This window comes from Leopardus geoffroyi, chromosome A2 (assembly GCF_018350155.1).
Source record: "Leopardus geoffroyi isolate Oge1 chromosome A2, O.geoffroyi_Oge1_pat1.0, whole genome shotgun sequence".
In the NCBI taxonomy this organism is placed as follows: domain Eukaryota; kingdom Metazoa; phylum Chordata; class Mammalia; order Carnivora; family Felidae; genus Leopardus; species Leopardus geoffroyi.
The window spans coordinates 126029756-126055986 of NC_059331.1; the positions used below are offsets into that span (position 1 = coordinate 126029756).

General features: G+C 34.2%; 1 protein-coding gene across 1 annotated transcript in view; it reads right to left on the reverse strand.

Annotated features, from left to right (window-relative positions):
• Positions 1-26231, reverse strand: part of DPY19L2 (dpy-19 like 2) — a 94320-nt gene that overhangs the window by 24286 nt on the left and 43803 nt on the right. Inside the window, exons 10-16 of the mRNA XM_045495291.1 lie at positions 24421-24498; positions 23271-23357; positions 16746-16805; positions 11491-11571; positions 9202-9303; positions 8050-8121; positions 4930-4976 (exon numbers count right to left, since the gene is read on the reverse strand). Of these exons, the coding sequence (XP_045351247.1) occupies positions 4930-4976; positions 8050-8121; positions 9202-9303; positions 11491-11571; positions 16746-16805; positions 23271-23357; positions 24421-24498 (527 nt within the window). The remainder of the gene's footprint in view (positions 1-4929; positions 4977-8049; positions 8122-9201; positions 9304-11490; positions 11572-16745; positions 16806-23270; positions 23358-24420; positions 24499-26231) is intronic.

The window sequence follows — 26231 nt, forward strand, 5'->3', positions numbered from 1 at the left end:
CAAAGACTGAATTACAAAGCAACAGAAAATCTGAATAGACTTAAAACTAGTAAGAAGACTGAATAAATAACCAAAAATCTCCCCAAAAAAGAAGTGGAGGGCCAGATGGCTACACTGGAGAATTCTACCAAACATTTAAATAAGGATTAATGCTAATCCTTCTCAAATTTTTCCAACAAATTTAAGAGGAAGGAACACTCCCAATCTCATTTTATAAGGCTGGCATTACCCTCATACTGAAGCAAGACAAGGATGATAAAAGAAAAGAATATTGTAGGCCAATATCCCTGATGAACATAGATGCAAAAAACTTCAACAAATACCAGAAACCTAATTCAACATCATATTAAAAGGACCACACACCATGAGTAGGTGGGATTTATCTTTGCAATGCTAGGATAGTACAATACATACAAATCAATAAATTGGATGTGCCACTTTAACAGAATGAAGAATAAAAACCATCTGAGTATCTCAACAGAAACAGAAAAAGCGTTTGACAAAATTCGAAACCCCTCCATGATAAAAATTCTCAACAAATTAGGTACAAAAGGAATGTACCTCAACACAACAAAGGCACACAGCTAACTTCATACTCAATGTTGAAAACCTCAAAAACTTTTCCACGAAGATCAGGAACAAGACACGGATACCCACTCTATTTCCCTCCAGCACTGTATTGGAAGTCCTAACCAGGGCAATTAGGCAAGAAAAATAAAAAAAAGAAATAAGAAAGGGAGAAGTAAAACTATGTTTGCAGATGATGTGACCTTACGTACAGAAAACCTTAAAGACCCCACCAAAAAACTGTTAAAACTAATAAATGAATTCAGTAAATTTGTGGAATACAAAGTTAACATATAAAAATCAGTTGCATTTCCACACAATCACAGTGAACTATCTGAACGGGTAATTTAGAAAGCAATCTCATTTATAACAGCATCAAAAACATTAAAACACTTAGGAAGGCGTACATTTCACCAAGGAGAGACCTCTACACTGACGACTGTAAGACACTGATGAAAGAAACTGAAGACTACACAAATAGAAAGATATCCTATGTTCTTGGTTTGGAAGAATTAATGTTAAAATATCCTTACTACCCAAAGCAATCTACAGATTCAAAGCAATCCCAATCAAAATTCCAATGACATTTTTCACAGATACAGAAAGAATGATCCCAAATTTCATATGGAACAACAAAAGACCCTGAATTTCCAAGATAATCTTGGGAAAGCAGAATGAAGCTGCAGGTATTGTAGTTATTGACTTCAAACTATATCACAAAAGTATAGTAATCAAAACAGTATGGTACAGGCATAAAAGTGGATACATGGACCAATGAAACAGAACATAGAGTCCCCAAATAAACTTATGTGTATATGGTCAATTTATCTTTGATAAGGGCACTAACACACAATGGGAAAAGAATAGTGTCTTCAATAAATGATGCTTAGAAAACTGGGTATTCACATGTAAAAGAATGAAATTAAACTATTTTATACCACTCACAAAAATTAAGTTGAAATGGACGAAAAGCTTAAATGTAATACTTCAAACCATAAAACTCCTATGAGAAAAAACAGGGAAAAACCTCCTTGACATCGATCTTCACAATGATTTTTTGAGTCTGACACCAAAAGCACCATCAACAAAAGCAAAAATAAACCAGTGGGACCACATCAACTAAAATGTTTCTGCACAGCAAAGGAAACCATCAACAAAATAAAAAGGCAACCTATGGAAGGGATGAAAATATTTGCAAACTGTGTATCTGATAAGGAGTTAATAGCTGAAGTAAATAAGGACCTCATACAACCCAATGGCGATAAATAAATAATCTGATTTAAACATGGGCAAAAGACCTGAAGAGACATTTTTTTCTGAAGGAGAACAGGAAAAATGCAAATGTGCTCAATTTCATTAATCATCCAGGAAATACAATTCCGAACCACAACGAGATATCACCTCACTACTATTGGAATGGCTATAATCAAAGACAAAAGATACGTGTTGATGAGGACACAGAGAAAAGGGAAACCCTGTGTACAGTTGGTGGGAATGTAAATTGGTACAGTCATTATGGAAAGCAGTATTGGAGGCTCCTCAAAAAACTAAAAAGAGAACTGACATACGATCCAGCCATCCTACCCCTGGGAACATATCCAAAGGAATCAAAATCCATATTTTGAAGAGATATCTGCACTTCCATGTTCATGGCAGCATTATTCATAATAGCCAAGATATAGAAGCAGCTGAAGTGTCTGTCACTGAACACATGGATAAAGAATATGTGGTATATATAAGCAAGGGAATATTATTCAGTCTTAAAAAAAAAAAAAAAAAGGGAATTCTGCCATTTATGACAACATGGATGAACCAGGAGGGCATTAAGCTAGGTGACATAGGTCAAAGAAAGACAAATCCTTTATGGTATCACATATACGTGGAGTCTAAAAAAGAAAAAAAAAAAGTAAATTCAGAAACAGAATAGAATGGTGGTTGCCAGAGGCTGTGGGGTGGGGGCTGATGCGGGTGATGTTCATCAAAAGATACAAACTTTTAGTTGTAAGATGAAAAAGTTCTGAGAAAAGAATGTACAGAATAGTGACTATAGTTAATAATACTGTATTGTATACTTAAAGTTTGCTGAGAGTAAGGATCTTAAGCATTCTCATATACAAAAAGGTAACTGAGAGGTGATATAGGTGTTAGATGTATTAATCAACTTGATTGTGGTGATCACTTCGCAATATATATGTACATCAAGTCATTGTGTTGTACACTTTAAATATGTACTTATTACTTGGCAAAAAATAAACATTATGAAAGAAAATATGAGGAAGTAATTTAATGATTTTGATGTGGGTGTTTCTAAGGAACAAATTAACACAGAAAATGTATAGTTGTGACTGTACAGAAATTCTAAACTTCTATAAAGCAAAGACCATTAATAAACTATAAATTGACATCCTAGAAGAAATGTTATACATGTAATAGGCAAAAGGTTACTGTCTATAATATAAATTAAAATACCCTACAAATCAATTTTCAAATGGTCAAGAGATACAAATACACCAGACATTTGAAAGATGTAAAACTTCCCTGGTAAAGATGGATAAAATAAAATGAGCCCCCGCTTCCCCCCACCTTTTTTTTTCTTTTTTTACCTGTCAGAAAAAGTTCAGTTTGATAACACTGGTGTTCATGGAGATACAGAGAAATGGACACTCCCATCATAAGTTCTCAGGATTTATCAAATTATAAACATTTATAAATTATGGTTCAAAAGTCCCATTTCAAATATTCTAATACTAAATATTCTAAATATTAAAATAAGTATGCAAAGAAATATGTACAGAAATGTTCATTACTCTTAGCACTTGTTGTTATGACAAAAAGATAAATATAATCTTAATGCCCATTGATGAGGGACTAGCTAAGTACTTGGTAATCGCTCATATGAGGAACAATAAAATGTGGAGACCACTATAAAGTATGAGGAAGATCTAGGCAGATACCCAAGATAAAGCTGTTAAATAAAAATAAAAAGTTACATAACAATAATATTGATTCTATTTTTTATAAAACTATTGTGTTTTTGGAAGTGTTTTCTAGAATGATACATATGAAGCCATTTGTGATCAGCACCAATGAGTAGTAGCTCTAAGGGAGGGAAACATTTCCTCTTTTCTTGAAATATTATTTCATCTGAATGTATTACTGTACACATGTATTATTTTTGTAATTTAAAAAACTCCTCTGCCCATACACACACACAAGGCTGTCACTTTCAGGACTGTAATTACCTCCTTCCTTTGAGCTAAATATCTTCCACCCTTTGGTCCCCTCAAGTCTGTCCTCTTCCACACTGTACCCTCTCAAATATTTGAAGACAGTCACAAAGTACTTCTCAATCCTCTATTATCCAATTAAATATCCCAGGTGCCATCATATATTCTTTATGTGAATAGTTCCCATGGCTCTAAAAACATTCTTTTTACTGCATCAAGGCATATTTCCCTGGTCTCTATCTGACCAGAACAAAGTCTATTAAGATTTAAGACCCAGAACATGGGTCTATTAAGCGCCTCGATTTGGATTTCAACAAATAAGATTTAACCATTTCAAACATACGGTTCTGTTTAGCTCTTCTAGCAACCATATGAAATGCTTTACTGAAAATATAAGCAGGGGTATGGAGCTCATGGAAACTCTCTGTACTAACTTCACAAATATTCCGTAAATCTAAAACTGTCCTAAAAATAAATTTCATTAAATACATCAAATTTAATGATACAGCTATAAGTATAAAATTTAATTTAAGATATTCCTCAGAAGGAAATTTTCTTCACAATCCACTTCTCATGTCTGGTAGCAATGTGTGATCTGAGTTATTTTACTCACATATGTTTAGCAATGTGTGATCTGGGTTATTTTACTCACATATGTTTAGCAATGTGTGATCTGAGTTACTTTACTCACATATGTTTATGCCATAATTCTAGTGACTTCACTAAAACCACCAAAAAAAAAAAAAAAGTGATACAGCAAATGGTACAATAAATGGAGAATAAACTATTTCATGATTATGCAGAAAAACAAATAATTATGTTTTCTCTGAAAGTCAAAAAAAACCTGCCCAAATAAAACTTTAGCTTACTTCTGTTTATGGACTTTAAATTCTAGCCATATATTAAAGTTTAACTTGATTTAAACTTTAAATTAATTCAAATATAAGTATCTCCAAAACAAGTCCAAACACATCAAAGAAATCTCTAAGAATAATATATTCAGTCTTTTAAGAGAACATCTAAGATTGGTTCATGTCTTTCTTAATCAAAATGCTGATTTAATATACATTCATTTAATATTACAGTAGTTATTTAGTAACTGAAGACAGTGTGATTTAAAAACAATTATAATTACCTTTGATAGGTGTTTGCAGATAAGACACATAAAATATCACGAGTAGCCTGTGAATAGAATAAATTAAACTTTTCTAAGGAATTATGTGACATTTAAAATGCTCCAATTCATTAACGTAAACACCCCCACAAGGAAAAAGTATCTTAATTGTTAAAGTGAGTCCTCAGAAACACTTTAATCCCATCTTTGCCCCAGGCAAATATTTTCTTGCCGTTCTAAGTTCCTCTGCTATTAAAAAAAAGAAAGGAGTGTTGGAGTAAATCTTTTTTAAAAAAATGTTTATTCATTTTTGAAAGAGAGAGGGAGAGTGCACAAGGGGGTGGGTGGGGGAGTAGGGACAGGGAGGGCAGAGAGAGAGAGGGGGACAGAGGATCCAAAGTGGGCTCCTTACAGTAGAGAGCCCAATGCAGGGTTCAAACTCATGAACCATGAGACCATGACCTGAGCCAAAGTCTGCTGCTTAACCGACTGAGCTCCCCAGGCACCCTGCTATTGAGATAAATCTTTAAGGTCCATTTCAACATTAAAATTCTAAGCCCTTACATGTGGACAACTCCTTACTAGAGTTTAAGTTTGTATTTTACTGGGAGGGAGGTGGGCTGAAAGTAGGGAATTAGTTTCTATAAAGGAGGCTGCTTCTCCCATGTACTTTCAGAGAGGATCTTAACCTTCCACGCAAAGTGGGAAACTCTCCCCCACCCCTACCACCTCCCTACATACTCCATACACTGCAGTCCATACTCCTGCTTCACTGAAACTCCAGATTATTATAAAATTAGTTATGGCATATCTGCTTCCCTGATCTCAGCCATGAGTGAGCACTGGGAAGGCCAGTGAGCACCTCTGACAATGTACCACAAGATGCTGAGGGAGGGAGGAGAACAGGAGGAGTGAAGGGGAAGGTGGGGGCTAAATTGGGCCAAGGAGGCTTTAGCTACAATCCTATGCAACTTAAACAGGAAGATAAAAACCTTATGGGGAACTTAAAATTTTAAACTGTGAAGGATATGTGCTTTACAACTTAGAAATCAACAATGAAATAAATAGAGTGAAATTTGAACTCTAATTTAAAATTAAATCTAAGTTTAGAATCTTTAACTTCTCTCATTTGTTCAAGAGCATTTTTTATGGATGAATGTTTCAAGTGACATAAATGAGATTCTAGTCACTTAGACAAGCACGAAGCCTATTTGGTGGTATAGTTGATAGAATATATGCACTTAGGGGAGTTTAAGATTCTGTAGTGTCACAGAAAAATCATACTATATATGCCTTCTTTCTTTCTTCCCAGAAGTGACTTCACACAAGTGAAAATGTAAATTTAGATCAGAAGTATCCTTGAGGTGAAAAAGAAACCACAATGGGACAAATAAAGATGAGGGGTATACCTGGAGGCAGAAAGGAGTTAAGCTGCAGGGATGGGTGTGTGTGCGCGTGTGTGTGTCTGTGTGAGAGAGAGAGAGAGAGAGAGAGAGAGAGAGAGTGTGTGTGTGTGTGTGTGTGTGTGTGTGTGTGTGTGTGTACATGTTAATGCACATGCATGATTTGAGCTGTGGTGTGTCTGGGGGCCAGTACTATGTTTATGAGTCTTGGATGTTAATTTTAAAAAATAGTAATAGTAGATCTAGCTCTCATCTTCTCTCCGATGCCAGCTATCTCCTCACTGAAGAGTTAATTCCTGCATTACCCCTTTAAGTGTAGCCTTGGAAGAATACCACCGTTTGCCATGATGGAATGGAAACAGGCTAGTGGAGAGCTAGGTAGAGCCCAGGGGACACTGCTCTAGTTTACCCATTCCTTCTCATTACCTCTATCCTCTTTCCAAGTGGTCCCTAGGGAACTGGGTCAAGGGAGAAACAACAGAGATCAAGGTAGAGACAGAGGCTTCTCATAAATTGTTCACATTTTACATGAAAACACAGGAATGAGAAAATGTAGGAATTGCAACCACACACACAAGGTATGCACCGTGACTTTACACATAGAAAACTAGTTGGATCAGGGCCACCCCTGGTATGGTGGCAGAGAGATGCTCCTGCTATCTACTTAAAAGTCTATGATAAATACATACTTGAAAGGGCGGGCCTACGCCGGCCAACTCCATCTTGTTCTGTGTCCTTCACCTTGACCACACCTCCTCTTCTTGAGTAACCCCCCCCCACCCCTCACCTGCCTAACAGGACTCGGACCCCTCCCCAGCCAATCAGCTGAGGCCATAGCCATTACCTCACCAACTGCCCCTAGGCCCCAATAAAACCTTTGTCCTTTTGAAACTCTCTCTCTCTCTCCCCGGTATCTCACCGCTGTGTCGGTGCAGGTAGGGGATTGAGCTCCAGGTAACTCGAATAAAGGCTCTTTTGCTTTTACATCGGACTTGGCTCCCTGGTGGTCTTTGGGGATCACGAATTCTGGGCATAACAATACTGACTTAAGACGACTTGTAAACAGTAACATAAAGATGGTTCAAAATTGCAAAAAACTAAGACCCAGGTTCTTTAGGCTTTCAGATATACCACTTCAAGACCAAGAAAATCTGTCACAGGTATTTTAGAATATTATTTCTTCTATCATTAATAATGTTTTCTTTTGTTGGGAAAACAGTGAACACACAATGACTTTTTAAAGAATGTGTGTAGAATTTCTCCTGTGAAGGTCTTAAAGCGGATTAAGACTTCCTTGAATGTGCTTTATATTTAAAAGCTACCAAACTGTCATCTTCCTTTCACAGCACCTATAACAACTCTAATTCTTTAGTTATTGTGTGATTATTTGCTTAATGCCCCACCCTGCACCCACATCCACCAAGAATGTAAGTTCCAAGATAGAAGCAGGCCTGTTTTATTCGTTCCAGTGGACTGACAATGTGAATATAGTTCATGGTACATAGTACGTAACTGACAAATTTCTTTTGAAAGAATAAATAAGAATATCTTTTCTAATGAGGCTTCCTAAAACCCATATAATACTAGATAAAGATCTGAGTAAGAAATCTGTTTTATGGGGGAAGGGTTCATCCTAAAAATAAGATGGAATTCTGATAAGATGGAATTCTGAACTACAATTCTATTATAGCCCTTATCTTGAACCCAAAAGCAGATGATAACAAATTTTTAAATATACCTTTTTAAAGATAAAATAAGTAATCAACATAACAACTGGAAGCAATAATGTCTTTGTGTATCTCAATGGAGTCTGAAATAAAGCAAATTGTTCAAAAGTCATTTATTAAATTTTATATTAAGTGAGTAAAAACTTATGTCACAACGAAACTTCATAAAGGTAAAAATGTTTTTGCCATTAATATTATGTATATTTATCAACCTTCATCTTCTAATACAAGAATGAAAATTATAAAAAGTTATACAAATGCACCAAAGGTTTTAACGGTAAAAACTATTAAAACAAAAATTAGCTATATATTATTTTTCCCCTTCTTTTGGTTTTATCTTTCCTTTATTTATATATTAATTTTTAAATTTTGTGTTTACCGATCCCCAGGCCCTATATTATCATTTCTTGGGTTGCAAAGTTCCATTATTTTCACCGGTGAAAAACTAGAGCAAACAAGGAAGAAAGTCATCCTACATACTTACTGTAAATATGAATAAGTACTGAAATGACAGCAGCTAAATAATTCTCATGACCCATTAATGTGGTCAGAGTGATTTACCATGTCACTAAATTAAATACTTTCTTGAAGGCAGAAGCCAAGCCATTTTCCTCTTTGCAGCCAACAGCCTCACAGATAATTAGTGCTAATAGTTTTTGAGTAAATGTATGACTGGTTGGATAGATAAGAGAATAATGTATGATTAGTAGTATATCTTTCTCGGCACCATTTTGTTAAAGATTTTTATAATATTTGATGTACTAAATGAAACATAACTAAAGTTTTTAAAAACCAAAACAAGAACTTAGATTTATTTTTCGTGAGTAGTCCCATACTTCTAAGTGACATACACTATTAAAAGTAATTGAACTGTACTAATAGTAATTCACCGTGGATCAAATAGTATGGTAGACACTCTTCCTGGATTATCTCATTCAACCATCATCAAGAACTCTTTAAGATAGGGGTCACTGTTTACTCATTTTACACATAAGCAAAAACAGGTAAGGAATGCTTATGATTAGTAAAAATTATAGTAAAAAAATGATAAAGTTGGTTGTCTCTGAATAAAAAATTTGAGTTTCAGACTAAAAGGAAAACTTAAGAGCAAAAGACCATCATACCTGTAGAGAAGGAAAAACCCAAAAAAAACCAGTTCATACCGCTTTTTCCATGAAGTCAAATTCAGGAGCACAGGTGTAAATTAAGGTATCAAAATCTGTATACCTTAAGATTCTGGCTGCTATAAGGTCACTCAAGCGAATCTGGGAAGAAAATAAAGTAAAAGAAATTAAAATTACACTAATAATTATGGTCAATAATAAATGATTTGTTGTAATATTAACAAAGTCTACAGAGCAGATAAATCCAAGGTACATGGATGGCCCTCAAAGAAAACAAACAAAAAATTCAGTGAACAATACATTATTATATACTGAATTATGAGGAAAACTGAAAACAAAGAGAAATATCAAAAGAACGAAAAGCAGAAAGAGGTCAGAAAAAATAAGCAGACATGATAATATAAAGAGTGAGTTAAGATCGACAATAGCTGGGCAGAAACCACCATGTAGTTAATCATGAGATTTTATAATCATCTCTCAAGAAGAAAACAGTCTCACATTAACCCTTTTTACCACACAGTGAAAAACATGAATAAATTTCCTATGTGTTGTCATTTTCACAAAGTTTCATACACTGATTACAATTTTTGGTGTTTCTTGAATTTTTCAGGCATACAGTCAAGCCATTAAACATAACAGCTATTCATCATAAGAATTATAACAACTACACACACGACTTTGATTTAGTTACTTGATCTCTAAGGCCTTTGAAATAAACATCACCAACCAAACTCAATGTAGAACTCTTATTTTCAGTTATTTATTACCCACTGTCAGTGAGACAATTGTTTTTCCACTGCATTCTCAGAAGGCCAGAAAAGAGAAAATATTTGGTATATAAACCTTAATTCAAATTATTTTACAGAAATGAAATTATTTTATATCAAGTGTAATAATTATCTGTGGTTTTCATTTATTTATGGTTCCCCCTATCTACCAGTAGCAAGGATAATTTAGAATTGACTTCATTTTTCTAATTTTGACTGGGCCTGATGACTAATAATAATTTAACTAAACCACTTTCATTGCAAGTCTTTCGCACAAGTGTCACACACATGAAGCAACTTAAGAGTACCAAGGGGGGGGTAGGTGTGTGTGTGTAAGATTTGTAATGAGTTGGGTGACAACGTGGAGCAAGGCAGAAAAGAAACCCATAGACCAACTTAACAAACAGATGACTTAGGAGGCCTCAATAAAGTTCACCATAAAATGTTTAGCCCTACAGAATAAAAAGGAAAAGAAAAAAGGAGTATATCAGACATACCAGAGAACAGCAGCAACAAATAAACCTAATAAATCACCATACAGAGCTACCAATAAATGGCAGATAAATCCATATACTTTGAAATTTTATTTAACTTGAACATGTATGCTAGCTCAATTCTACTGGAGAGTGATAGCACTTGACCTTTTAGAGACTAAGGACCATAATCTGTTGTTAAAGATGAAGAAATTTCAGCATTAGACAGGCTTCTAATTAGATAGTATGACATGAAGTACATTTCAGAGTAGGTTACTATGTGATTTGCTCATGTATGCCCATATCCAAACAGAAAGTAAGAATCAAAAGTAAGTTTCTGCATTGTTTTCTGTCCCTTAAACTGATTAGCTAAGTAGGGACTTAAGCTTTGACAAGGACTATTATGTAAGACACTGGCTTTAAAACAAACACACACCACACATGAGGGATAGGTCCATATATTTTCTAGAAGATGAAAAGATAGAGGATTTTTAACATTTACCACTTTCCTTTTACATAACAAGAAAAGCTTTAAAAATATCAAGTCATATCTTGATTTTAGTCTATTAACGATACATAAATAAAACTACATTAAGATTTTGACTATTATATTTCAAAGCTGAGTACAGACTGCTCATATGTTAACATTTTCAATAAATGAGTAACTTATTATTTAAATAAATGAGGTTATTTGTTTAGGAGTTTATTTTTTAAGTAATCTCCATACGCAACATGGGGCTTGAACCCACAACCCCAACATCAAGAGTCACACGCTCTACTGACTGAGCTAGCTAGGTGCCCCAATTCGTATTTTAACTGAAATATAAACACATAACTACTTAAGATATTATTCTTTTTTTTTTTTCTGGATGGCTAGGTTAGCATTCATTGATACAGTTTTTTCTTAGTGGGTTGAAAAGATCACTTAACTGTAGGGTTTTATTACTGAGTCTGCCAATAACTAACTCCAGGACCTTGAAAAGGCACTCAATCTCTATAAACTAAAGAGGTAAAAATAGATGGTTTTAAAGTTTTCATCCAGCTACATATTTATAGGAATTTTTATGCTTTAACTAGAAAGTACTTACATGATCTGAAACACCTAACATTTTAGATGTCAGAAATTTCAAAATAATTGTTCCACACAACCAGGCAAAGCCTTGAATCAGCTAGAAAGTAAGTGAAAGAAAGAAAGAGACAGAAGTCAGACACTAAAAATCGTAAGTTACCCAGCTACAAAATTCAATCATATCAACAAGTGGTATGGGAAATTTTAATCATGGTATGGAAAACTATATTAGTGATGTGGTCTAAAAAAAGGTTGCTCCTTTAGAAAATTTTGTTTAAAGGCAAAGAATTGAAACAGATGACATTGGTATAAACTACATAACAACACTAGAGTTCTACAAATTCTAAAAGAATTTTTTTCAAGTTATTTATTTTCAATTTCTGTGAAGAAAGGAGTTATATGTTTGGTTCCAAATATTATTTCCTAGCAGAAAAGTCCTTTTTTCAAAAATAGGATTAAATTATAAAATATTCTTCTACCACTCTTTTGGAAATAGAATTATATGAGTCCTTCCTCAAGAAAGGAAAATTTCAAAACTTAAGCTTTCATTTTAAAGAGAGAAATAGAAACTAAAACTCACGTGGGGGTTTCTGTTGTTTTGTTTATTTTTTGGCTAACCTTGATTAGAAAAAGCACAGATGTGGACTTCTAGGTAGCCTGAGGAAAATTATAGCAGACTAAATCCAAATCTCTCCACACTCATCCAACAAGTAGGACAACGCAATCACAAATATAAAAAACAGGTAACAGTACAAACTTCAAATTACCTGTAAATAGAAAGAAACAACATATACAGCGAACTTAAACCTCAAGTTCCTGATCTAAGCCTTTGCAGAGAATGAGGGGAGTCTCAAAATCATGCAGAAGAGGAGAGAGGGAGGTGAGGAGTACTAAAATGAACTGAAATAACCAGACGGAGAGAAAGTCTACCTTACATGTGAGAAGAGCCAGGAGACTGGAGAATGAGCTACAGAGCGGGGACTTAAAGGGCTCAGTATAAGAAGAACTGACCTCAGAAAGGCATTACTTCTGGAAAGAGAGGAAGGGGAAAGAAAGAGAGAAACCCTCTGAAGAATGTGTGGATAAGGGAATAAGGAAGAAAGGAAAATCAAGTATCCAGAAAAATAAATGAGGACCAAACAAAAGACAATCACCACTGTCACTGAAAGATGAAGGAAGGAAGTTAATAATTGATAAAACCAGATTTTGTTACATTGACAAAAGGCTGCACCTGGATTAGAAAATACCTGCTCTGAACACAAACTAATTAGATGAAAGATGTCTATATGATCTATAATAGAGCTTCTATAAGAAGGTAACAAAACTGAGAGCCAAACATTTCAGCTGCTGATATCCATTCAAATGAATGATAAAAATCTTACAAAGCAGAAAAAACTACAATGCAGAATTAAAAGCTCAATTAAGTAAGCTCAAATAAGCATTCAGAGACATAATTTTTTTTGAAACTAAGAACATAAATGGACAAAACCAGAAAAAAATTGAGAGTACTTATTAAATATAGAAAAAGAAATGGAAGAAAAGAGGGAAACCATTGAAAAATGAAGACAATCTCAAGGTAACTAAAGGAGCAGAGATTTAAATAAAAATCAAAAAACGCACTGAAGACAGTAAAAAAAAAAAACCACCCACAAAAGAATAAAAATGAGATTAAACAAGGAAATAAAAGAATCATAGAAAGTAGTAGAAACAGAAGACAGGCAACATGTTTGTAATTGGAGTCCCTGAAAAAGGAAAACTGAGCAATGAATTCACACTAGTATTCAAACTACAATCCAAGAAAACTTCCTAGAAATAAAAGACCTGGACTTACATGTGGAAAGGACCCACCAGGAATTGGGAAAATTGACCAGTATGGTAAACTACCTCGAGACATAGCCTAGTAAAACTTAAAAAGGAAGAAAAGTCCGTAACACTTCTCAGCACATAACTTAGAAGGGCAAGAAAATCTGGCTTGCATCATGCATATTAAAAGAAACATAAAAGCGATAAAACAGTGTAGAAGCATTTTCAAGACACTCAAGAAAGTGGGAACCAAGAACTTTATATCTAGTCCATCTGTCATTCAGGTATAAAGATTACAGAAAAACAGTTTCAAGTATGCAATAATTGAGGGAACAACTTTCCTGAATATAGAAAGTTAAAAATGAAAGAGAAATGTGTAATGAAATATGTCGAGAAATTGTAAATACAAAAAATAATATAACATTTACAACATAAATAAAAATCTTCAAATTCTCACAAAGCGGTGTTTGACCTGTGCTATACAAAGATGTACTGAAACAGATTCAAAAACGTGACAATGAAACAGCGGCAAAAATGTACCAAAGCTAATAAGAAACTAAAGCTTATAATCCTATCCTCACTAAGTTTCACACCAAAAAGCATTAGATATGGAAATTATTTTGACACTAAAAGACACAATTCATGAAGAAAATATAATTAAGTATGAATATCTATGTATTGCAACCATCCTTATAAAACAGAAGTTACTGGATCTTCAAGGAGAAACAGAAACACACTAATATTAAAAGACTTAAATACACTTTTTCAATACAGGAGAGGTCAGTGGGCAAATAATACATAAAGATATAAAAGACCAAAACATTTAAAAATAAATTTCGTGGATAAATTTATCAAAATATGTCTTGCTAATAAAGGATACACCTTCATCAAGCACACATAAAATATTCACAAAAAAATGATCATCCATTAGGTCAGAGAGAAAGCATCCAGTGGGTCCACAAACTAAAAATGTAATCTTCTATCATCGTGATGTAATAAAACTAGAAGTTAATAACAAAGTTAGAAGAAAAAAAGGTCCTTCCCTCCTGGAAATTAACAAACTTATTATTAAAACAGGTCTTAAGTGAGAGAGAAACAAACATTTTTTTCCAAATATGATAATGAAAACTACGTATTAGGAATGAAGAAAGTCATGTAAAACAATGATCAGAAGAAAATCCATGGCCTCAAAAACTCATATCAATAAAAATGAGAGAAAAAATAAATTAATTAAAATTTGATTCAAACATCTAGCTAAATAATAAGCCAAGAGGAAACACATGAAAAGAAAAACACAAGAATAGTATATTACATTTACTCCTTTATGTATCCATTTTCTTTTTCTTTTTTCTTTTTTTTTTTTCTTTTTAATTTCTTCCTGATGTTCTAAGATTCTTTCTGGTCATTTAGTTTCTGCCTCAAGAACTTCCATTTACTATTCTTTAAGGGTTGCTCTGCTAGCAACAAATTCTCTTAGTTTTCCTTCATCTGAGAATGTCTTTTATTTTCCCTACACTCCTAAAAGACACTATCCTTGGACATTTAATTTGCAGTTGACAATTCTTTCAAGCATTTGACAAATGTTATGCCATCTCCTTCTGGCCCCATAGTTTCAGGCTAATGTAATCTAAATCAGTTTTGCCCTATAGGCAACATGTCATTTCTCTCTGCCTGCTTTTCAGATTTTTTGTCTTTAGTTTTCAGAAATTTAATTATGATGTGTCTTGGCATGGATATTGTTGGGTTTATCCTACTTGGGATTCACTCCATTTCTTGACTCTGTAGATTTATGTCTTTTACCAAATTTGGAAAGTCTTCAGCCATTATATATTCAAAATTTTTCAGCCCCACTCTCTTTTACCTCTCCTTGTGGAATTTCAATGGTACAAATATTAGATGTATGTATGCATATGTATCTATATCGGTCTAGAAGTATGGGTCTAGAAGCAAGGAAACAGTGTAGCAATGAGAACACTCAGCATTCAGACCTTGGCTTCTAAATACCATATGGAGTAAGATATGCAATATAATCTTTATTCCACAGGTATGAAAGAATTACTTGGAATAGTAAAATGCCAAGTTTTTTTGGGAGGAAGGGGGTTGCAAGAAAAAGTGTTAGTTCACAAAATATCTTTGCTTTTCCTTTTTGCCTTTTTATGGGGAAAAAGCCATAAAAGGCCAGAATATCCTTTGTATTGTTTAGATAACTAAAATTTATTTCTCCCCTTTGCAAAAGACTGACATCAATTCTGTCAGCTTTAAAAAAATAAATGTTTTGAACATTAATTATATCTCAACTTTTTTCTTCTTAGATGTTTGTTTCTTTGAATTCTTGACTTGAAAGCTTAATTTTTACCCTTTCCAGTCTAAAACTGAAAAGAAGAGAATAAATCTCAGTACAGCTTTGCCAGAATTTCCTAAATGTCCATGGATGCTATTCTGTTTGTTGCCATTTTTCAACAGTTTGTAATAGAAATTTTGACTTTGAGTTCAGTTATTAAGTGAAGATCTTTGAATTTTCCATCAATTTCCTGGCTTCATCTTGGAAAAAACTGCGAATTTTTGTGAACTAAAAAAATCATATATTAGAAGAGTCATATCATCCACTAATTCAAGTACACAAATATTTCTATATTTTCACCATTAGAGAAAGCCTCCAGTAGCGAGTAACTGGCAACTCAATACACTTTGTCCTTTTGCATTCTGAGTAGAAATCTACCTTATCTTACCATAACTTCTCCAGCTTCCCCCTATTAATATATCATATGTAATCACATAGTTCTTCAATATGGCAGGTTTTACTTTTTCATAGGTGTACATCTACATCAAAGATCAAGAGATAAAAAAGGAGTGTCACCTGTCCAATATTACGAGAATTAGTAATTGTAGTGTCTACCTAACAGCATACTGAGTTTATTTGGAAACAAAACACACAAACATAGAATTAATGTGGGCCATCCATTTGCATGTGTGGGAAGAAGTCAAAAGAAGATTAGGTGGTGTCTGAGTTGATATAGGAAGGGGCTGGGAGACTGTAGGGAAAATGTGACAGGGACAAAAATAATAGTCTAACATGGGAAGCAGAAGAACAAATAGATGATAGACAGATGTAGAGAAAAGAAAAACAGAAAGTGGGGGCAGGACTACAGACTGAGTTATTTTGAAGAGAAGGTTAGTAAATTTAAAGGGAGAAACTCAAGGCAAAAAAATTTTTTTAGAAAGCAAGGCAGTAAGGGTATATACAGCAGGGTGAAAAGTAAAGGAAGAGAGGTGTGAGAGTGGTACTGAAATACATGAACTCGTTTCTGATAATGACTTGTAGATGTCACTAAGGACTATTTCTTGCCCCATATTAGTAGGTATTTATAAGATTTATTGACTATAAGTCATTCGAGTTTTAAAGTATACTGTCTGTATTCAGTTTATAGAAATAAAAAGTTCGAAGAAATGGTAAAAAATGTTGAATCTTACCCAAAAGTTGAGTTCAGACACTCCCAATCTTTGAATTTGATTTCTCTTTAGAATTATCACCTAAAATGCACATGATATAAAATTAAACAATTAAATAAAATTGACATTTTATATGAATGATACATTTTAAAAATTACCCAGCCACCCCCTTCCATCTTGGCTATCACCAGTCATTTTCCTTCTTAATTGTTGATTTTTCAAAATTTGGACATGGCAGATTTCCTTTTAGTGACAGCTCAATGCTGTATGTACCAGCAAGTTGCTTCTAGAATCAAGTTAATTCCTCACTGAATTAGCTGTGATGCCTTGTGCAGGTTACTCCTCTGATGGTGTGGGTTGTTTGTGGGAGGTGTGTCCATGCAAGGATATATGTTAAGTCGCCCAGCAAAATTAGTGGTCTAAAATAACATGAAAATCCTTCCTCCCCAAATTCCTAAATAAAATATTTTTAAATTTTTAAAAAATGGCTAACTGGGCGTGCCTGGGTGGCTCAGTCATTTAAACGTCTGAATTTGGCTCAGGTCATGATCTCACGGTTTGTGAGTCAGCACAGAGCCTGATTAGGATCCTCTGTCCTCTCTCTCTCTCTCCTTCTCCCCCATTTGCATGCTCTCTCTCACTCTTTCTCTCTCAAATAAACAAACAGTTAAGAGGTACCTGGGGGTGGGAAGCACACAGTTGTGGAAAAACAGATGCTGTTAGAACTGGAAATTTATTTAGATGAAGGGGACTGGGGAGAAGTGTTCTAGAGTGACTGTGGGTGCTGGACGCCAGGCATTGTGCCATGTGGGTTGAATATTGTAGTGGGATGAAATAAAAATAAAAACAAAATATTAAAAACATACCTAACTGAACTTATAAGAAAGAAAATGAATTTTCCAGGTGCCAGAGAAAGCAGATGACTTTAAAAAACAAACATGTAGGAGAAAACTTAGGGTAGTCTTCAAGAAGGACTGCAGAATAAAGTTGCAACAATGGGCTTACATCAAAAGCAGAAAAGGGCCTGGGGCTATGGAAGGTAAGAAATTGGACTTGAGACATGTATAAAGCTGGGGTCCTCAAAAATCATATCCTTCAGTGCTATCAACTAAATGTTTATGTCCCCCACCAAATGCATGTGCTGAAACTCTAATCCTCACTCTGACGTAACAGATGAAACCTTTGGGAGGTAATTAGACCATGATGGCAGAGCCCTCATGAATGGGACTAGTGCTATTTTTTTTTAATTTTTTTACATTTATTTATTTTTGATAAACAGAGTGAGACAAAGTGTGAGCGGGGAAGGGGTAGAGAGAGAGGGAGACACAGAATCCAAAGCAGTCTCCAGGCTCCGAGCAAACAGTCAGCAAAGAGCCTGATGTGGGGCTTGAACCCACAAACTGTGAGATCATGACCTGAGCCGAAGTCAGACGCTCAACCAACTGAGCCACCCAGGTGCCCCGGGACTAGTGCTTTTATAAGAAGAGACATGGGAGAGATGTCTGTCTCTTGACCATGTGAGAATATAGTGAAGGCATCTGTAAATCAAGAAGAGAGCCCTCACCAAGAAACAAATTGGCTGGTATCTTGATCTTGGACTTCCTAGCCTCTAGAACTGTGAAAAATAAATTTCTGTCTATAGTATTTTTACTATAGCAACCCAAACTGACAAAGATACTCAAGGACTAGGAATACTCCTCCTGCCATTGCTACAAGCTCACAAGGTATTTGTTTGAGTTTGGGGTGGGAAGAAAAAGCTTCCTATAGGAAACCGAAATCTTAGGCCTCTGTGTTACTTAGATTTGGAGTAGAATTTTGCAGCATCTAGTTAGCTCAAGGTGAGCCAGAATTCCTGAGCTTCCAACAACAGAAAATATAAATGTACCAAATTATACACTGCAACCTGTTTGTAAGTGCAAAATATAGGAAACAACCTAGATGCCCAGACATAGGACAGTATTTGAATTATCTACAGAACATACCCAGTGTAGTACTATGAAACTATATAAAGCATGAAGAAGATCTCTATGACATTATAAGGAATTGTATCCAGGATAGGTTGTTGCATGATATATACAATAGGCTGATAAACCAAAGTGCAGAAGACTATCTAAGTATTCTACCTTTCATGTAAGTAAGAGGAGATATGATAAATATATATATATACATATGTATATATTTATATATATATATATATATATATATATATAAAATATTTATTACTGTAAAAAAGAAAAAACAACTAAATGAGAAAAACAATGAGATACCTTACAGGAAAGGCAGGACAAAGGTGAAAAGAAAACGAGAGAAAAGGTAGAGGGAATGAGAGGGAGTGACATTTTCTGAGTACAACTTTTTATATATTTCTTATTCTTAGAAACATGATAATATTTCACCCCCAAAATAAAGTAAGTAATTAAAATCAATCAGGATGGAACTACTGCTTCTGGTCAAGTTGATATAACAGGAATCACACATACTCTCCCATCTGAAATAACTAAACTCAAGCAAAATAGATTATAAGAGACTACTGTGAACAGTTATATAGTAACAAATTGATTACATAGAAGACACATATTCCTAGAAGCAAACAATCTACCAAGACAGAATCATACAGAAACAGAAACTCTAAGCATATCTATAATTAGTAAGAATATTGAACAAATAATCAAAAACCTCACAACAAAGAAAAAAATCAAAGACCAGATGGCTTTATTGATGAATCCTACCAAACATTTAAAGAAAAATTAATGTCAATCCTTCTCAAACTGTTTCAAAAACTGCAGAGGAGGGATACTTCCAAATATATTTCTTAAGGCCAGCATGACCCTGATACCAAAGCCAGGCAAGGACACTGAGAAAACTTACAGACCAATATCCCTGATGAACATAAATGGAAAAATTCTTAACAAAATACAAGCAAACCACATTTAACAGCACACATTAAGAGGACCATTCACAATGATTAAGTGAGATCTTGCAATGCTAGGATGGTTCAACATATGCAAATCAGTTAATGTAACATGCTACATTAACAGAATGAGGGATTAAAAATCACAAGATCATCTCAATAGATGTAGGGAAAGCATTTGAAAAAAATTAGTGTCCTATCATGATAAAAACTCTCAACAAACTAGGAATAGAGGGAGATTACCTCAACACAATAAAGGCCATATTTGAAAATCCCACAGCTCACATCATACTGAATGGTGAAAAACTGTAAGCTTTTACTTTAACATTAGAAGAAGGCAAGGTTGCCAACTTTCACCATTTCTATTCAACATAGTACTGGAAGTCCTAGCTACAGCAATTAAGCAAGAAAAGGAAATAAAAGGCATAAAAAATTGGAAAGAAAGATGTAAAATTATCTCTTCGCAGATGATGTGATTTTCTACATAGAAAACACACACACACACTTGGAATAAATAAATTCTGCAAAGAAGCACAACACACAATCAACATGCAAAAATGTTTTGTATTTCTACACACTAAAAATGAAAACTCTGAAAAGGAAATTAAGAAAATAATCCCATTTGTAATTGTAATAGCCTCTGAAAAAAAGTATTAAGAATAAACTCAAACAGGTAAAAGACTTAATACATTGAAAACTACAAAACATTGCTGAAAGAAACTAAAGACACAAATTGAAAGATAGTATTTATCTTATTTCACAGAGCATGATGCCCCCAAAGTCCAACAATGTGGTTAAAAATGGCAGGGGGGCACCTGGGTGGCTCAGTCGGTTAAGCATCCAACTCTTGATTTCAGCTTAGGTCACGATCTCACATTAGGTCATGATCTTATGGGTTCATGAGATGGAGCCCCACAAGGGCTCTATGCTGAGAGCACAGAGCCTGCCTGGGATTCTCTCTCTCCTTCTCTGCTCCTCCCCTACACGTACACATTCTCTCTCTCTTTCTCTCAGAATAAATATTTTTAAAAATGTCAGGAAAACCTTACATATTTACCTTTAGCTACTATTGCGTGTGCCCTTCATTTGTGTAGAGCCAGACTGACATCTAATATATTATTTCTTCCATCTGAAGGACCCCCTTTAACATTTATTTTAGTGAAAATGTGCTGGTCATAGAGTCTTTGTGTTCATTTTGAAGGATATATTTGCTGGGTATATAATTACAAATTCCCAATGTTTTTTTTTTTTTTAAGTATTTTATAAAGATGTTGCTTGACTATCTTACTGCTTGCATTATTTTTCTTATGAAAAATCTTTTGACATCCTTACCCTCTGTTCTTCTACATTTAATAGGTCTTATTTCTCTGGCTGTTCTTAAGATTTTCTCTTTATCACTAATTTTGAGCAATTTGATTATCATGTGCCTTATTTAGCTTTCTCTCAGTTTCTTGTACTGAGATTCAACAAGATTTTTTATATCTCAGTTTGTAATTTTCATCAAATTGGAAAAGTTTTGGCCATTATTTCTTCAAATATTTTTCTACCTCCTCCCAACTTCCCTCATTTGGACATGTACTTTATTTTCCTATATGAACCGTAAGTGAGGGATTGATATATCACCATTTTGCAATCCCTATTTAATTAGTGGATCTGGTATTAAGCATTGATGGCTGCCACCATAAAAAGAGAGGCACCAGATATTATGTGCCTCCTGCTAAAAAACAATACTATGGACTTGCCAAAGGAATCAAATCTGAACCTGTCCAAGTTTTAGATCTAATTACTAATATACAGTTGACCCTGAAACAACACAGGTTTGAACTGCATGTGTCAACTTAAATTTTTTTGGTAAGTACAGTACAGTACTGTAAATGTATTCTCTCTTCCTATGATTTCCTTAATAACACTTTCTTTCCTCTAGAGCTTACTTTAAGAATACAGTACATAAGACACATAACATACAAAGTACATGTTAATTGACTACTTATGTTATCAGCAAGGCTTCCAGTCAACATTAGTTACCAGTAGTTAAGTTTTTGGGGAATCAAAATTATATGTGGATTTTTAATTGCATGGGGATTTAACATCCCTAGTCCTTGTACTGTTCGAGGATAAACTGTATTATAAATAAAAAAGGCAAAGGGAGACGTAAAATCACCCAATGAGGATTCAAAGAGCAAAACCTAGACCACAGCACCTTCCTGTGCTGCGTTCAATGACCTGAATTCTTAACAAATAAATTTCTTGGAAACAAAACCAGGAAGATATATAGAAAAGCTGTAAGTAAAAATAGAAAATTAATTGATGAAACTATAAATGAAAGCTAGGAGTAATTACCATAATCAAGACAACTATTCCTGCTTTAGAGCAGTGCAAGGGAGTTATAATTGGGCAGGACACATAGAGGGCTTCTAGAATGGTTAGACAAGTTCTAACTTTGACTTGATGGCAGCTTAAGTTACTTTGTCAAATAACAGTTCATTAATCAGTATTTATCACTACTAGTCAGTACTAAGTACATAAAACATTTGTTTTATGTAGTTTTCTACACGTGTGCTATATTTCAAAACAAAATGCTTTCATAAAAAGGGATAGATGATTACAAGTACTTTATGTTGTAATACTGACAAAATTTGACAAAATGCTGAAAGGTTTTTGGGGAGACAGAAAAAGTAGGGATTACTTATTTGGGGGGGAAAGAGGCTGGGGACCAAAATATTAAAATATAGGGGAAATTGCAAGAGCCCATCTATGCACCATATGTGGAAAAGTGCTACATTTTGGTATTACTGTGGTTCATATCATTTCTAATCATTACAAAAAGAGAATACCCCAATAACATTCCAGTGGAGGGAAACACTCCATGCTCTGGCTCATCAATATTAGAAGTGTGACTCTAAAGTAATAAAACGAATATACTGAACCACCCTTCCAAATACATAATCCAAATGAGTGTTATCCCATGAAAGTAAGTCACATGCATTATTCTCATCATGTTGCCATTGCTTAAAACAGACGGAAACTCCTCTTTCTAAACTGCCTTCAGAGATAAATTTTTTTCCAGGGATAATTTATGGTGCAAGAAAATCAGTCTAATTACTTTATTGTCACACCATATTTTGATCAAGATCTATATTACCCAAGATCTAATCACCCACCTTGTTCATAAGACTTTGGTCATTTCCAAAAACTAAATCCACCCTTGAAAGATGAAGATTTGCCACCATTGAGGATATTCAAAAGAATGTGCCACCATCTGTGTCTGTGAAGGCATTTCAGAGGAGTTCAAAAATGCTTGGGCAACGGCAGTGTCACTGCAATAACTAGTGTACTAAACTGACATAGAAAGAAATAACTAATTTTTATCATAGATGGCATATTTTTAAAATAAGTCTTATTAGCTTATGATTGTTTTTAAAATATTTACTTGGGAATTGCCTTAAAGAGGTAAATTTTGGATTGTATTCATTTTTCAAGGATAAGATAGACAGAAAGCATTATTTGGGAAACAGTTTCTCATGTGAGCAATAATTCGGGAAGGGCACTATTTATTCTCCTAAGCTTATATCACATGGGTAAACCTACTATTTGACAGGTAAAAACAAATCTTCAGGAGCTTAGCAAACACTTACCCATGTCATTAACAAAGATGATGAATAATAAGAAGATAAACACATTGGATTTCCAAACATCAACACAAAACAAAGGAGAACTGAAATCTGAAAATTGAGGAAAAGAAACATCTGTTTTATTGTGATTAGATAAACAGCATGATGCATACTTTGTCTACAGGCATAGTCATTTCTAATACAAATGTTATATGCATAGGGGCGCCTGGGTGGCTCAGTCGGTTGAGCGTCCGACTTCGGCTCAGGTCATGATCTCACAGTCCGTGGGTTCGAGCCCCGCGTCGGGCTCTGTGCTGACCGCTGAGAGCCTGGAGCCTGTTTCAGATTCTGTGTCTCCCTCTCTCTCTGCCCCTCCCCCACTTGCACTCTGTCTCTCTCTGTCTCAAAAATAAATAAGCATTTAAAAAAAAAAACCACAAATGTTATATGCATAAATAAGATTGATAAATAGATAAGTAGATCTTGTTCAAATGATAATAGAATTTCAACACACTGATAGGTTTTAAGTATTTTCAACACCATAAATTATATACAGGAGAATTTCATTTTATTTCTCTATTTGCTACTTGCTATAAAGAAAACAGAAAAAACACTATTGTTTCTATTGATTCAATGATGGAATAATATAGTAAGAAAGACTACAGTAAGAATATAGAAAGAATATAGTAAGAAAGTATTAATTTTCTAATCTTATTTTTGTTGGACTACTTGAAGATTTCCATAACTAACAAGGCCATATTTTATTTTCTTAGCTGAAGTATATATATATATATATATGTATTTAGAAAGTAAGATTTTAAAAATGCAGAAACATAAAATTTACAGGGTCATATTAATGCAAAGTGCTAAAAATCTCAGATCTCAGGGAGAAAAGGCAGTTTCAAAAGTAATGATAATAATAATAAATAAAACATTAAAAATGTTTAAAGTTTCACAGAACATAAAACATCTATAGTCTAGTTGATAGAGTGTAGTCTATCCGATGTTATAGATGTAGATATATAATAGTATAATCTTTCCTTCTGGATAATATCAACATCATATACATTAAATACTACTTGGAGGAGGTAACCCCATAAAATAGAGTCAGTTCTGTTTTATCAACCCTGAAATCTTATTTTAATATTTGACTTATAAATGTTAAAAATATTACCATGTTCATATAAATGATCTTCTGAAATTTGTTTGGCTCAATGTACCCCACAACATACATGGGAAATAATGAAGCTATCTGAAATAAAAATAGCAAAAAAGCAAAAGTGAAAACAAGCAGAAAACAAACACTTCACTACCTATAAGTAAATATAAGAGTTTATTTCCAATAATGATAATCAAAATAATTTGAACCAACATTATCATTAAGAACTAGAATAGCTAGAAAAAATATTTCAAAACCTGTATGAAAGCCACACATCATTAACAAAGCAAAAAAGAATTAGGAAGTTAAAACCAGAGAAGAGATGGAAACCTAGTGATGAGTGTGACATTTTGGGTTGCTTTTATCCCAGACGTAGCTGCCAATTCCAACAGAAGCAGATTCTAATAGAGGTAGTTGAAAGATCTCAATGGACTCAGTACTCAGGGCACACAAAGAACAAGATCCTCACTAAGTCCCCAAGCTTTGCTTTGGGATATAAGAGAGAAGCAGAAGTCAAGCAGCCCTCAGAAAGATGGAAGTCCACCTTTGAATCAGCTCATTCTCTCATTGTATGAGGGTGACTGAAGATTGGTAGTGCCTTTATCTGCCTAGTGGAACAAATTTCAATCTTCTCTGGAAGAAGTTAATATCAACCTAGTCCCAAAGTAACTCTGTGATTGTTCATGTACAATATCCAATACCGCATCAAAACCAACCAGATATAGGAGATATCTATTATCACTAGGATAACAGAAACAGGTATATAAAGAATCTACTTTATGGGTCAGTAAACTTTTTACGTAAAAAGCAGCTAGTAAATGTGTTATGCTTTGTGGGCCATGTACAGTCTCTGTTGTATATTCTTCGTCTATTTTTTTTTTCTTTAATAACACTTTAAAAATGTAAAAACCACTCAGCTTGTAAACTACTCAAAAACATGTCTGGCATCATTAGAAATAGACTTTCTTTTTGATATGTGGAAGGAAATAACAGATAAAATTGAGACTTCCTGGGTTGCATGGGTGGCTCACTTGGTTAAGCATCTGACTTAATAGCTCAGGTCAGGATCTCACGGTTTGTGGGTTAGAGCCCCACATCGGCTCTGTGCTGACAGCGCGGAGGCTGCTTGGGATTCTCTCTCTCTGCTCCTCTCCCACTCGTGCTCTCTCTCTCTCTCAAAATAAATAAACTTTAAAAATTTTTTAAATTTCCAAGAGAGTTCTGAAAGCCATAATAGAAATTGAAATATATAAATTGATTACATAAATAATATGTAAATATGTAAATAAATTTATTACATAATATTACACAAATTTATATGTAATATAAATATTAGAATAATCAATATTAGGAAAGATGGATTTATTTATTTTTTTAACATTTTTATTTATTTTTGAGACAGGGAGAGACAGAACATGAACAGGGGAGGGTCAGAGAGAGGGCGACACAGAATCTGAAACACGCTCCAGGCTCTGAGCTGTCAGCACAGAGCCTGACGCGGGGCTCAAACTCACGGACCGCAAGATCATGACCTGAGCCGAAGTCAGCCGCTCAACCAACTGAGCCAGGCAGGTGCCCTAAGAAAGATGGATTTAAAAGCAGGTTAAATACAACCAAAGAAGTGATAAATTCAAAGGTAGGTCAGAAGAAAACATTTAGAAAAAAGAATGACAAAGGGATGAAAAATATATGAAAGAATACTTTATAAATCGATGCTTGATTTTTTCTGTAAATGTTTGGAATTTCTCCGATATAATCTCTTTAAATATAGTTTTTATTTCATTCCTATATCCTTTTCTAAGATATAAAGTAGAATATATTAGACC